The sequence below is a fragment of the Schistocerca gregaria genome, chromosome 2 (assembly GCF_023897955.1).
Source record: "Schistocerca gregaria isolate iqSchGreg1 chromosome 2, iqSchGreg1.2, whole genome shotgun sequence".
Classification (NCBI taxonomy): domain Eukaryota; kingdom Metazoa; phylum Arthropoda; class Insecta; order Orthoptera; family Acrididae; genus Schistocerca; species Schistocerca gregaria.
Window position 1 is genome coordinate 474,418,841 of NC_064921.1, and position 13,295 is coordinate 474,432,135.

Consider the following 13,295-nt stretch of genomic DNA (forward strand, 5'->3'; position numbering starts at 1 on the left):
ATACAAGTGTCCTATCTGTTGTAATTTCTTCTCAGGTGGCCAAACTTTACGTGTTAGCATTCTTCTTGGCACACTCCGCAAGAGAGAAAGAAAAACTGTCTATCAAATCCCAATCATCTGCTGCTAAGGAGGCTGCCATGTGTGGGAGAAAAGGTGTAAAAGCTGCCTGGCTACCACATCTATATATTCAAATTCTCTCTCACACAACTGCCATCCATGCTTGGCCTGCATTTTATCTTGTTCACTGCTCTGGAGTTGATGTGATGCTGAGTCCTGGCAAAAACTGGTACTATGTCTTCTTCTTAACATGCCACCCGGAAGTTAAGAGAACTCACCGTCCTCCCTTTCCATGGTCGAGACGCCAGATATCAGCATCATTGTTGCCTAATATTTCAATGACATGACCTGTTATTTTTATCAAGTGCTGTCTGAGATCGCTCGAGTGGAACAGGTCCTGCATTTATACCTACGGGCTTCCCCCTCCTTGGTCAGTTCCAGGTATTCCATCTGTCCTCCACTCCCACTAGCAGTGTCCTTAGGCTTTCACTCTTTGGGCCAGTGTGCCTGTCTGCTCACTGGCATTTCAGTTTCAGTTCATTTGTGATTCCATGTGTAGCCTCTGTTGCCTGCTCCTGCTAGAAATGATTTTATGCATTCTTCTTAAGTCCAGTGCACCCAGCTGAGTGCTGGTGTTTCATCTTTGGTCCAGTGAATATGTCTGTGCACTGGCTTCCCTTTTTTGGTCTGGTATGGTTCTGTGTGTTCTCTTTTTGGTCACTTCCACTAGAAGCACCATGTGACATTCTATCTCCAGTCCAGTCAACCTGGTGCTTGGTCTGTCATTTGTTCCCCATGTCCATACCCTTAGTCCTTCTTTTGTTGATTTCTGCTGCTGCCCTCACTGCATTTTAAGAAACTCCAGAACAGAATCCCAGGCTCCTTGTCAGATCCAGATAGTTTGGCAGTATAAGTACAGTAGAGCATCTGTGATCAGTATTCTGCAAGAATGATACATGACCAGACAGATTCAGCTGGCCTTTCAGCCAACTATTCCACCACAGGATCTGAAAGAAGAGGAAGATGAGCAAAGGCCATGGCTTACCTGCCCTATGCAGACTATTTCTGCCAAGATCAGCATGGTTCTCTGGAACCATAATGTCAAGTGTGCATGCTGTCCACATTGAAAAATATTAGGACTATTGGAAAATGTGAAAGATGATCTCAGGTTACAAAAACTAGGAATCTATCTTATACCTCGCCAATGTGGCATGTTGTACATTGGCTAAATAACTAGGATAGTGGACATCAGATCCACACTCAACTAGGACAGACAACTAAATCAACCATTGCTGAGCACCGTCTGTAATTCAATCATTCCATGAACTATGATGAGGAAAGGATCTGGCACAGACCCCAGATATTAGAAGACAGTTAAAAAAGAATCTATAGAGATAAAGGTGATGGAAACCCTCATGACACTGGTTACCAACTCAGTAGAGCCTGGGATCCTGTGCTGAAGTTGCTGAAAACGTCACGGGGCAACAGCAGAACTCCACAAAATTAAGGACTGTGAACATGGGGAATGAACCCCAACAGAGTACCTTGTGCACCAGACTTGAGATGAAATGTCACTGGATGCTTCTAGAAGGAATGGTCTTCAATGGGAATACCTTGACCCATACTGGACCAAGAATGGAATACTATTGTGCTGATAGGTACACTGGACTGATGAAACACCAGCACTCAGTCTGGTGTACCGGACCGAAGAGGAAACACATAAGAACATTTCTAGTTGGAGCAGGCTGCAGGGAGAACACCTGGAATGGCAGCAGACTGAAAACGGAATGCCAGCATGCAGGAAGGCTCACCAGAACAAAGATAATAATAATTTCATGAGGCTCAGTGGCTTGGTACAAGTCTTTCAATTGGACACCACTTTGCCGACTTGCATGTTCCTAACCTATTCCAGTTACCCAACTGGAGAAAGAGGACCTACAGTTTAATGTGGAAGTTGAATCATGTTTACTTTTTATAACTCCTCACATCACTGAGAGCTGAAGGGTAGGTTAAAATGCAGACTAAAAAACCTGTGGTACTACCAGGATTCAATCCCATGACCTCCCAGCTTCCAGACATGTGCTTTACTGTGACACCATCAGACCCAACATTAACACTGTAGTGGATAGCAATGGACTGCAGATTTTTTGGATAGGAAGAAGTACTTATGATCTGGTGTAAGGATATTTTAGGGTTTTGGAAAATAAAATTTGTTTACAAAACTGTTAGATGAGGATTTACTAATTTAGAAAAGCTATATGTTTCAACAGTGACTTGATTTTGATAATAAGTAGTTAGCGAATTACAAAAGGTTGCAGAACTATTTTGCATGTCTGTGCTGTGAATTACTTATTTACAAGTAAAGTTGCCACACTTGAAATTATGATAATTTGTGCAAATTCATAACTAGTTGCTTAGTTGATTAATGAAGTGACCCATTTGATCCAGAAAAAATATAGCAACAAAAAAGCATCGTGGTAAATTTACAAACTATATAGATATTATGGCACAACTGGCAACAATCATTTTGAGTGTGATGATTTCAGTTATTCATTACATTTAGTCAGTATGGTATCCAGAAAAACTAAACAGTTACTGTAAACAGCAGTTGAAAATTATCATCCAATTAATGAATTTGTGTCACATTGGTCTGAATAATATTTTAAAAGATGTGGGCATATGCAACATATACTCAATATGGATAACTAGAGTCAAAATACATAAATGAGAAAAAATAAAAATAGTTGTGAATAGAAGTGCAACAAGAAAGGTGGGAAGGTTCTAGCTTGTTTTGTTTAAGCTCTACCAGTATAATATTTATTATTCATCTGTGGTATCACATTTCAGAATGCTATTCTTCTCTTCACCGTTTATCACCCGTTTCAGTTCACCGCAAGGCTAAACTCCAGACAGATACCTTCAGAAAATGGAAACTCCTGGTTGAAATAACACACACACACACACACACACACACACACACACACACACACTCACACTCAAATGCAAGCACACCTCACACATTTGACCATCTCTGGTAGCTTGGACCAGAATGCCAGTACAGGAGATGGCAGTTGTGTGTGTGTGAGGTGTGATTTCTTGTGAGAGTACATATGCATATGTTTTCTCTCTCTCTCTCTCTCTCTTACTATTAAGGTAAAGGTAGAGTTTCAAATTCTGGTCCTAGATGGACCAGCTGTTGCTTTATTCTTGGCTAGTGGCATCATTGGATACGACTTGGAGGAGTGTGTCTTCAGCACACTGCTCTCCCAGTCATCGTCAGGTGTCTTTACCTCAGAACCACTGCTACTCAGTCAAGTAGCTCTTTAGTTGGCCTCACAAAACTGAGTGCATCATGTTCCAGTCCTCATGCCAAGAAAAAAATCCCTGGCTGCGCAAGGAATCGGTGCCAACTCCCAGCGAAGCTCTGAACCATACTGAATGCTCAGATACAGAGACAGACTTTCCTTACTGTTGCCAGAGAGTGTTTTATAACCTCCGTACATCAGTTCATCATCAGTTATTTTACTGCCTAAATGACAAAATTCATCTGCTAGCAACTTTAGTGTCTCATTTTTTAATAGAATTCAGCTGATTTAATTTCATTCCATTCCATTATGTTTGTTTTACTTTCATTGATGTTCAGCTGATTTAATTTCATTCCATTCCATTATGTTTGTTTTACTTTCATTGATATTCATCTGTGATGTCCAAGTCATAACATAATTTTCTTTATATTTGCCTAATTTTGACCAGGTCTTTTCCCAGTTATTTTTAGCAGTTGTACTCTCAAAAAATTTGAAACAATGAACATGTCAAGATGTATGCACAATGTACATTAACCTGCTTATTCATTTTGAATTATTTTCTTCTCTCCACAGTAGAAACAATATATTTATACAAACCACAAACCATTACTTTGGTACTATTATTATCATTATTACTAACAAACATTTCAAGGCTTATCCTTTGTGTTGTGGTATCTATTGCTTACGTTGGCTGCCACTACCATCACCACCACCAAGAACAACAACAACAACAACAACAACAAAAGTTGAGTTAATTGTGCCCTCGTGTAACAGAATATATTTATGCAGATAACATGTGTCATATGCTGTCTTATGGAGTTAAGTGTGCCTTTGTCACCCCACCTCTCCCCTATCCTTCACACATACACTATGTCATCAAAATTATCAGGACATCTGGACATGAACCATGGACCTTGCCATTGGTGGGGAGGCTTGCATGCCTCAACGATACAGATAGCCGTACCGTAGGTGCAACCACAATGGAGGGGTATCTGTTGAGAGGCCAGACAAACGTGTGGTTCCTGAAAAGGGGCAGCAGCATTTTCAGTAGTTGCAGGGGCAACAGTCTGGATGATTGACTGATCTGGCCTTGTAACATTAACCAAAACGGCCTTGCTGTGCTGGTACTGCGAACGGCTGAAAGCAAAGGGAAACTACAGCCGTAATTTTTCCCGAGGGCATGCAGCTTTACTGTATGATTAAATGATGATGGCGTCCTCTTGGGTAAAATATTCCGGAGGTAAAATAGTCCCCCATTCGGATCTCCGGGCGGGGACTACTCAAGAGGACGTCGTTATCAGGAGAAAGAAAACTGGCGTTCTACGGATCGGAGCATGGAATGTCAGATCCCTTAATCGAGCTGGTAGGTTAGAAAATTAAAAAAGGGAAATGGATATAGTGGGAATTAGTGAAGTTCGGTGGCAGGAGGAACAAGACTTCTGGTCAGGTGACTACAGGGTTATAAACACAAAATCAAATAGGGGTAATGCAGGAGTAGGTTTAATAATGAATAGGAGTGAGGGTAAGCTACTACAAACAGCATAGTGAACGCATTATTGTGGCCAAGATAGATACGAAGCCCACACCTACTACAGTAGTTCAAGTTTATATGCCAACTAGCTCTGCAGATGATGAAGAAATTGATGAAATGTATGATGAGATAAAAGAAATTATTCAGGTAGTGAAGGGAGACGAAAATTTAATAGTCATGGGTGACTGGAATTCGTCAGTAGGAAAAGGGAGAGAAGGAAACATAGTAGGTGTATATGGATTGGGGGGAAGAAATGAAAGAGGAAGCCATCTGGTAGAATTTTGCACAGAGCATAACTTAATCATAGCTAACACTTGGTTCAAGAATCATAAAAGAAGGTTGTACACATGGAAAAATCCTGGAGATACTAAAAGGTATCAGATAGATTACATAATGGTAAGATAGAGATTTAGGAATCAAGTTTTAAATTGTAAGACATTTCCAGGGGCAGATGTGGACTCTGACCACAATCTATTGGTTATGAACTGTAGATTAAAACTGAAGAAACTACAAAAAGGTGCTAAATTAAGGAGATGGGACCTGGATAAACTGAAAGAACCAGAGGTTGTAGAGTGTTTCAGGGAGAGCATAAGGGAACAATTGATAGGAATTGGGGAAAGAAATACAGTAGAAGAAGAATGGGTAGCTTTGAGGGATGAAGTAGTGAAGGCAGCAGACGATCAAGTAGGTAAAAAGACGAGGGATAATAGAAATCCTTGGGTAACAGAAGAAATATTGAATTTAATTGATGAAAGGAGAAAATATAAAAACACAGTAAACGAAGCAGGCAAAAACGAATACAAACGTCTCAAAAATGAGATCGACAGGAAGTGCAAAATGGCTAAGCAGGGATGGCTACAGGACAAATGTAAGGATGTAGAAGCTTATCTCACTAGGGGTAAGATAGATACTGCCTACAGGAAAATTAAAGAGAGCTTTGGAGAGAAGAGAACCACTTGTATGAATATCAAGATCCAGTTCTAAGCAAAGAAGGGAAGACGGAAAGGTGGAAGGAGAAATGGAGGGTTTATACATGGGTGATGTACTTGAGGACAATATTATGGAAATGGAAGAGGATGTAGATGAAGACGAAATGTGAGATAAGATACTGCGTGAAAAGTTTGACCGGGCACTGAAAGACCTAAGTCGAAACAAGGCCCTGGGAGTAGACAACATTCCATTAGAACTACTGACGGCCTTGGGAGAGCCAGTCATGACAAAACTCTACCATCTGGTGAGTAAGATGTATGAGACAGGCGAAATACCCTCAGACTTCAAGAAGAATATAATAATTCCAATCCCAAAGAAAGCAGGTGTTGACAGGTGTGAAAAGTACCGAAGTCTCAGTTTAAAAAGTCACGGCTGCAAAATACTAACACGAATTCTTTGCAGACGAGTGGAAAACCTGGTAGAAGCGAACCTCTGGGAAGATCAGTTTGGATTCCGTAGAAATGTTGGAACACGTGAGGCAATACTGACCTTACGACTTATCTTAGAAGAAAGATTAAGAAAAGGCAAACCCATGTTTCGAGCTTTTGTAGACTTAGAGAAAGCTTTTGACAATGTTGACTGGAATACTCTCTTTCAAATTCTGAAGGTGGCAGGGGTAAAATACAGGGAGCGAAAGGCTATTTACAATTTGTACAGAAACCAGATGGCAGTTATAAGAGTCGAGGGACATGAAAGGGAAGCAGTGGTTGGGAAGGGAGTGAGACAGGGTTGTAGCCTCTCCACAATGTTATTAAATCTGTATGTTGAACAAGCAGTAAAGGAAACAAAAGAAAAATTTGGAGTAGGTATTAAAATTCATGGAGAAGAAATAAAAACTTTGAGGTTCGCCAATGACATTGTAATTCTGTCAGAGAAGGCAAAGGACTTGGAAGAGCAGTTGAACGGAATGGACAGTGTCTTGAAAGGAGGATATAATATGAACATCAACAAAAGCAAAATGAGGATAATAGAATGCAGTCAAATTAAATCGGGTGATGCTGAGGGAATTAGATTAGGAAATGAGACACTTAAAGTAGTAAAGGAGTTTTGCTATTTAGGGAGTAAAATAACTGATGATGGTCAAAGTAGAGAGGATATAAAATGTAGACTGGCAATGGCAAGGAAATCGTTTCTGAAGAAGAGAAATTTGTTAACATCGAGTATAGATTTAAGTGTCAGGAAACCGTTTCTGAAAGTATTTGTATGGAGTGTAGCCATGTATGGAAGTGAAACATGGACGATAAATAGTTTGGACAAGAAGAGAATAGAAGTTTTCGAAATGTGGTGCTACAGAAGAATGCTGAAGATTAGATGGGTAGATCACATAACTAATGAGGAGGTGTTGAATAGAATTGGGTAGGAGTTTGTGGCACAACTTGACAAAAAGAAGGGACCGGTTTGTAAGACATGTTTTGAGGCATTAAGGGATCACAAATTTAGCATTGGAGGGCAGCGTGGAGGGTAAAAATCGTAGAGGGAGACCAAGAGATGAATACACTAAGCAGATTAAGAAGGATGTAGGTTGCAGTAAGTACTGGGAGATGAAGAAGCTTGCACAGGATAGAGTAGCATGGAGAGCTGCATCAAACCAGTCTCAGGACTGAAGACCACAACAACAACTGGCTGAAAACAACTTAAAAGATTGTGGTGCCCTCCATTGGTAATGCTGGAGTTCAGTATAGTGGAGCTATTTCTAATCAAGCGTGCCTATGGGGTATCGTCTCAGTTGTCCGACTGGATTCGTGATTTCCTGTCAGGAAGGTCGCACTTCATAGTAACAGACGGCAAATCATCGGGTAAAACTGAATATCAGGTGTTCCCCAGGGAAGCGTCCTGGGACCTCTGCTGTTCTTGATCTATATAAATTACCTGGGTGACAATCTGAGCAGTTCTCTTAGGTTGTTCGCAGATGATGCTGTAATTTACCGTCTAGTAAGGTCATCCGAAGACCAGTATCAGTTGCAAAGCGATTTAGAAATGATTGCTGTATGGTGTGGCAGGTGGCAGTTGACGCTAAATAATGAAAAGTGCGAGGGGATCCACATGAGTTCTAAAAGGAATCCGTTGCAATTCGATTGCTCAATAAATAGTACATTTCTCAAGGCTGTCAATTCAACTAAGTACTTGGGTGTAAAAATTACGAACAGCTTCAGTGGGAAAGACCTCATAGATAATATTGTGGGGAAGGCGAGCCAAAGGTTGCGTTTCATTGACAGGACACTTAGAAGATGCAAAAAGTCCACTAAAGAGACAGCTTACACTACACTCGTTTGCCCTCTGTTAGAATATTGCTGTGCGGTGTGGGATCCTTACCAGGTGGGATTGACGGAGGACATCGAAAGGGTGCAGAAAAGGTCAGCTCATTTTGTATTATCATGTAATAGGGGGGAGAGTGTGGTAGGTATGATACGTGAGTTGGGATGGAAGTCATTAAAGCAAAGACGTTTTTCGTCGCGTCGAGGTCTATTTATGAAATTTCAGTCACCAACTTTCTCTTCCAAATGCGAAAATATTTTGTTGAGCCCAACCTACATAGGTAGGAATGATCATCAAAATAAAATAAGAGAAACCAGAGCTCGAACAGAAAGGTTTAGGTGTTCGTTTTTCCCGCGCACTGTTTGGGAGTGGAATGGTAGGGAGATGGTATGATTGTGCTTCGATGAACCCTCTGCCAAGCACTTAAATGTGAATTGCTGAATAATCATGTAGATGTAGATGTAGATATGGATGTTTAGGTCAAGTACATACATATGACACAAGTGAGACACAATCACTTGACCACGTTTGAAGTCCGTGAGTTCCATGGTGCTTGCCATTGTTCTCTCTCACGATGTCCAATGACTACTGAGGTTGCTGATACGGAGTACCTGGCAGTAGGTGGCAGCACAGTGAAAAACGTATGTTTTTGTGGATGTTCATATACTTTTGATCACATAATGTAGACACACACACACACACACACACACACACACACACACACACACACACGTACTTTGAAACTTAGCACAGTATAATGAAAGTTTAGTGGTAGCCTTATTTACACTGTGACAAACATGCAACCTATAATACTGAATTGACTATTTTTTCCAGTAATTAACTTAAGTAATGTAATATCTTTCTCTTAAACCCGTCTAAAACAATTTGTGATAATTTGTTCCACTTCAATAACTCTTCAAGTTTTACACCATGGTATTTACTAGCCTTTCTGCTTTCAGACCTTTTTAGGTATACATAATATTTTGCACCAAAATTTATGTTCTGCATTCATTTTAATGTTATTTCATCATAACAACAAATTATGTTAATATGTTAGTGTACTCTGTGCAGCATTCTGGTGAACCAGCAAGTGGAAGCACTGCAGAACCAAAATCAAACACTAGTACAGCAAAAGGAAGAAGCATTCTTGTTGTTATCTTCCGCTGAGGACAAAGTTCAGAAACAGGAAGCTGCTTTACGAAATTTGCAGGCTGTGCTTGAACGTTTTCAGAAAGGTATGTACTACCCCGTACCTATTAAAAACAATATTATTTGTTTCTGCATAACCAGAAACGTGAGGCATGAACTTGTAGAATGTGCATCAAAAACAAAAGGGATGCATGTTGGCTCACAGCTAAAGTGGTCTAAGGATATTACTGTACTAGGAAAGTGAGGCTCTTTGAATATTTACACCAGTATGTGGTAGACGACACATTTCTACAGTATACTTCCCATATGTCCATTCCATAATTAATTATGTTGTAACCTTCTGGGGAATAAATAAACAGAATATACAAACAGTTTTTAAGCTACAGGAAAGGACTATATAAAAAGTAGCTTCAGAACATATTTTCTTGAGTTGTTTAAACAGGTGGAAATCATGACTGTTCCATGTAAAAGTATTTTGCAAACCGTGCTCTACATAAACAAAGATATTGAGTAGAACCCAACAAACAGGACGCTGCATGAAGATGGAACCAGATTCAGCCACTATTTACCTCTCAATTGGAAAAAACATAACAAACACCCTAAATAACTTGCTACATAACCGAATAGAATTATACAAGTGCTCAAAGATGAAATTGAAGTACAGACCTTCAGCAATCTGCAGAATTATCTATCAGAAAAGTATTTCTATTCTGCCAAGGGTTACCTGAAATAACATCTAAATTATTTTGACAATAATGCTAAACTGCTGTCATTAAGAGACATTTTACAATATGTCCAATAGAATATGGAAATATGCTTTACAAACAGTAAAGCAGATCATGTATGTATCTACTTATATGTCTGTGCTTGTGCACATTTATGTGTTGTCAACAACCATACCACTTATGTTGTGTATGTATGGATAAATAAATAAATGAAAATAGTATACACACTCTATAAACTGGAATGCCAAATAAGAATAGAAAATGAAACCAACAGTCACTTATACCCTGCAAAATTATGAGTATAATAGAAAATCTAGGATGGAGTAGTGACAGTATTATGAAAGGGATAGATTGGCACTCACTTAATAATGGGGATATTGAGTAGCAGACAGGCATAACAAAAATACTGCTAAAGAAATGAGTTTTTGTCCAAAAGACCAAGGCCAAGGTGGCCAGAGACAATGGTCATTTGTGTATGAGATGTGCTTTTGTATATGCGTACATGTTGTCTATTTTAAAAGAACGTCTTTTGGCCAAAATTATGAGTGCACAGTCATATCAGTACCACTTAGAACTAATGCCTCAATGTTTGCAGTGGATTACATAAAAATTAAAGTGATCAAAACTTATGAGGAAAGTTGCAGGTTTTGGTGGTAAGGATGCCATTACAAGATTCTAAACTGTGCAAACCAACATGTGACACAATCGGATTACTTATAAGATGACTTTCCCCTTGTATACGTGTTTCTCAGGAGAGATGCGTTATAAATTATTCTCTAAAAGTATAGCCATATTTTCATTGGACACATAAGAAGCAACAGAAGTATAACATGTTTTGACATGAATGGTAATGTGTTGGTTTGTGTGTGTCTCAGGGCTAGTCTCTTGCTCATGTGATAGATACTCAGTTGTGGCAGATGTCATTTACTCAGTTGTGGCAAATGTCGTTTCTGTGTATGACTTTTGAATTTTGACACTCTTCTAATGGATTAACTGATTCGTAAGAAATAGCAATAAAAATAAAATGTGTTTCAGAAAATGTACACTTATCATAAACAGCTTCTAAGTAGGAGGAGGAATTTTTATTAATTGATGGATCTATGAAATATGGAAATAATAAGCCAGTTCAAGAAAGAAAGATGGATAAATATAAATGTGAGAATATCATGACTAAATTTTGCAGGAAATGGGAACAAATAAAGAAGGAAATTTTTGTTTACCTCAGTCATCTGGTATTGAAAAATAAATTGCTACACAATTTTGTGGAAAAATATCATTTGTGGGGATGTTAATCATGTGATATTTGCTTACCAAATGATCAACATAGAGAAAAGTTTTTCTCTGACCTGGGCATTCTTGGGATTCCATTTCTTTTAAATGTTATTAGCCTACTAATAAGCAATGAATCGTGCAGTGCTTTGATGTCTTTCAAGATTCATTTTAAGGAGTGATATGAAAATTTGACCAAAGATATTTAAAAACAATCTGATGCCATTTTTCCTACAGAATCGATTACTAGTGATGTGTATTTTCTAAACTGTCTGTGTTTACTAAAATGCTGTGTAGCAGATACTCTTGTATCATAGCTATTGCACCTATCCATGGCTAAATAGTATTATACTACTAAGGCCAAATAAAATAAAAGAACATCGTGTGTGTGTGTGTGTATGTGTGTGTGTGTGTGTGTGTGTGTGTGTGTGTGTGTGTGTGTGTGTGAAATATGGTTCTTAGTACAAATGAGGGCAGTATTCATGAGAAATAATTTATGTAGAAGCTTGTGCTGAAAATGGAAACATGGAGGTGAACATGGAAGTCATCACATTAGAGCAGCTCTCTTACCATTTTTCCCCATTTGCATCACACACATGGGTGCACATTATGTGCTGTCTTGTTGAATATTGTTTCCTTTCTGTAGGAAGTATGAGCTGGGGAAAGAGTCTTCGTGAAATACAAAGAGTAGTTAGTACTTTACCTGAATGCCCAACTGTCAGAGATCATAAACTGCTTTATTTACTTCCTGATATTAGTCTCTCTTGTTTCATCTGTGCTGTAAATGCTTTCCTCTCCTTGTAGGTGGATGGTAGTGTGTTATGTGCTGATCTGCAAGATCTAGTCTATTCATATCATCCTTGTAGTCAAAAACTACTTGCTATTTCATAATACTCGCCTTCCAGTATGTGAACATTAGGTACAGAGTTTGGTAGTGCAATGGTACCTAAATTCTTGTTCTTTGTTTCTGATTGCATGCCTTTCCTGCTCAGCTTGCCAGTACCATAAAAGTCTGTTTCTAATTATCAAAATATCTATTTGCTGTTCAAAAAATGTAAAATTTTTCATCTGTATGACAGTATCCTTTTCTCAAAAAAGATTTTCATTAGCATTATTACAACTTGTGAAGACATATGGAGATATCTGTACTCTTCATCAATCTTAGTGATCTTCCCAGTGAACATACTGATAAATGCTACATATCAACTTTTGGCTTGCATAATAAGAACAAGATTGTGATATTTTTAGCAGTACACACTGTATACAGCAAAATCTGCCTTTGCCTAGTAACAGATATACAACTGTCATGAAAAATATCTTTATCTCAGGACAATCTCTACATAAAAAGTTGCCCTTGGTGTATGAAATATGGCCCAGCATTTGTGCATTTAGGGATTGGCACTATTGTTTGGCTTATAAATTTTGATTTTATTGCATTTGAAATCCAATTGCAGTTAACTTCACTATGCTTGGAAAAATTACTAGTGATAGAAAAAATATCTGTTACTTCATGTATTGCTGCCCATCCATCCCTGTTCAGACTTGGAAATATGTTGATTTGAGTGCCGGGGTCAGCACCTTCAATGAAGATATTCCCTGACTCAGCATGTAGAAAGAATTGGAAGTACTGCAAAACATTTCTGTCTTCTAGTTTTCAAAATCCCAAGACAAAGATTCAGCCAACAAAGCATAGGGTGGTAATCAGTCAGGTGAGGGTATATCAAACTCATATGACAGTTGAACCTGTGATGAGTCAGTGAACTTTTGCAGCTGGAGCTAAAATAATTAAAGAAGACTTTCAATTATTCTCTATTTGAGTGTGAAGTGCACAGGTCTTCCGTCTAATTGGAATTGCCATCATTGTTCACTGTCTTAAAACTGTAACAGTAGCAAATTAGAATCAAATTTCTCACTCTTGATTCCAACAACGATAGAAAGTAATGCATGAGATGAAAGTGCTGCACACATTTTTGTTGGTGACATTTCTGCCATTGAATGTAAGAAATGCCACCT

General features: G+C 38.8%; 1 protein-coding gene across 5 annotated transcripts in view; it reads left to right on the forward strand.

Annotated features, from left to right (window-relative positions):
- The window catches only part of LOC126326538 (thyroid receptor-interacting protein 11-like), a 414,334-nt gene that overhangs the window by 330,526 nt on the left and 70,513 nt on the right, over positions 1-13,295 (forward strand). For all 5 annotated transcript variants that reach the window (XM_049995698.1, XM_049995689.1, XM_049995711.1 and 2 more), the window contains one exon: positions 9,211-9,374. In XM_049995698.1, the coding sequence (XP_049851655.1) occupies positions 9,211-9,374 (164 nt within the window). The remainder of the gene's footprint in view (positions 1-9,210; positions 9,375-13,295) is intronic.